At 44.1% G+C, this 1,353-nt stretch overlaps 1 protein-coding gene across 1 annotated transcript; it reads right to left on the reverse strand.

Annotated features, from left to right (window-relative positions):
• Positions 1–540: 540 nt before the first annotated feature.
• LOC139366637 (myomodulin neuropeptides 1-like) lies at positions 541–1,149 on the reverse strand. The gene has a single exon (XM_071104314.1). The coding sequence runs from the start codon at positions 1,147–1,149 to the stop codon at positions 541–543; it is 609 nt and encodes a 202-aa protein (XP_070960415.1).
• Between the last annotated feature and the right edge of the window lie 204 nt (positions 1,150–1,353).

The raw sequence follows: 1,353 nt of genomic DNA on the forward strand, positions 1-1,353 counted from the left end.
TAGATGTTCTTTACCATTTGGCCATCAGATTTGCCACCAACACTCCTTATAGGACACATCACTGCACTCTATACTCCTCTGTAAACCGATCATCTCTGTATACCCGTCGCAAGACCCACTGGTTGATGTTTATTTATAAAACCCTCTTAGGCCTCACTCCCCCCTATGTGAGATATCTACTGCAGCCCTCATCCTCCACATACAACACCCGTTCTGCCAGTCCCATTCTGTTAAAGATCCCCAAAGCACACACATCCCTGGTTCGCTCCTCTTTTCAGTTCGCTGCAGCTAGCGACTGGAACGAGCTGCAACAAACACTCAAACTGGACAGTTTTATCTCCATCTCTTCTTTCAAAGACTCAATCATGAACACTCTTACAGACAGTTGTGGTTGCTTTGTGTGATGTATTGTTGTCTCTACCTTCTTGCCCTTTGTGCTGCTACCATGTTGTACCGCTACCATGTTGTTGTCATGTTGTGTTGCTACCATATTGTTGTTATGTTGTGTTGCTACCATGTTGTGTTGCTACCATATTGTTGTTATGTTGTGGTGCTACCATGTTGTGTTGCTACCATGTTGTTGCCGTGTTGTGTTGCTACCATGTTGTTGTTATTGACATTCCTCTTCTTCCATGACCTTCTCTTCCATAGCCTCTTATTGCCACTCCTCTTCTTCCCACTCCTCTTCTTCCATGAACTTCTCTTCCATAGCCTCTTGTTGCCATTCCTCTTCTTCCCACTCCTCTTCCTCCATAGCGTCTGCTTTCCACACCTCTTCTTTCCTAGCCTCTTCATCCCTAGCCTCTTCTTCCCTAGCCTCTTCTTCCCTAGCCTCTTCTTCCCTAGCCTTTTCTTCCCTCGCCTTTTCTTCCCTAGCCTTTTCTTCCCTAGCCTCTTCTTCCCTAGCCTCTTCTTCCCTAGCCTCTTCTTCCCTAGCCTCTTCTTCCCTAGCCTTTTCTTCCCTAGGCTTTTCTTCCCTAGGCTCTTCTTCCCTAGCCTCTTCTTCCCTAGCCTTTTCTTCCCTAGGCTTTTCTTCCCTAGCCTCTTCTTTCCTAGCCTCTTCTTTTCTAGTCTCTTCTTTCCTAGCCTCTTCTTTCCTAGTCTCTTCTTTCCTAGTCTCTTCTTCCCACTCCTCTTCTTCTGCTGCATTTAATTGCCAGTGTATTGCCAGTGTTTTTGAGGTTGAGTCCATTCTTAAATAATTTATCACAAAACACGACATGCGTTTATGAAATTGTCTCGTCGAATTACAAATGTTACATTTATTTATGATTAAATTATGATTTGACTTGCCACCGTGCTCTGAGATTTTGTTTTTTCATTTGATTTGATTTTCCTAACTGTTCTCTCCAG

Source organism: Oncorhynchus clarkii, chromosome 15 (assembly GCF_045791955.1).
Source record: "Oncorhynchus clarkii lewisi isolate Uvic-CL-2024 chromosome 15, UVic_Ocla_1.0, whole genome shotgun sequence".
NCBI classification, from domain to species: Eukaryota; Metazoa; Chordata; class Actinopteri; order Salmoniformes; family Salmonidae; genus Oncorhynchus; species Oncorhynchus clarkii.

Excerpts from the sequence above, each read along its gene's own strand:
- LOC139366637 (XM_071104314.1), bottom strand. The coding sequence starts at position 1,149 with ATGCAGCAGAAGAAGAGGAGTGGGAAGAAGAGACTAGGAAAGAAGAGA.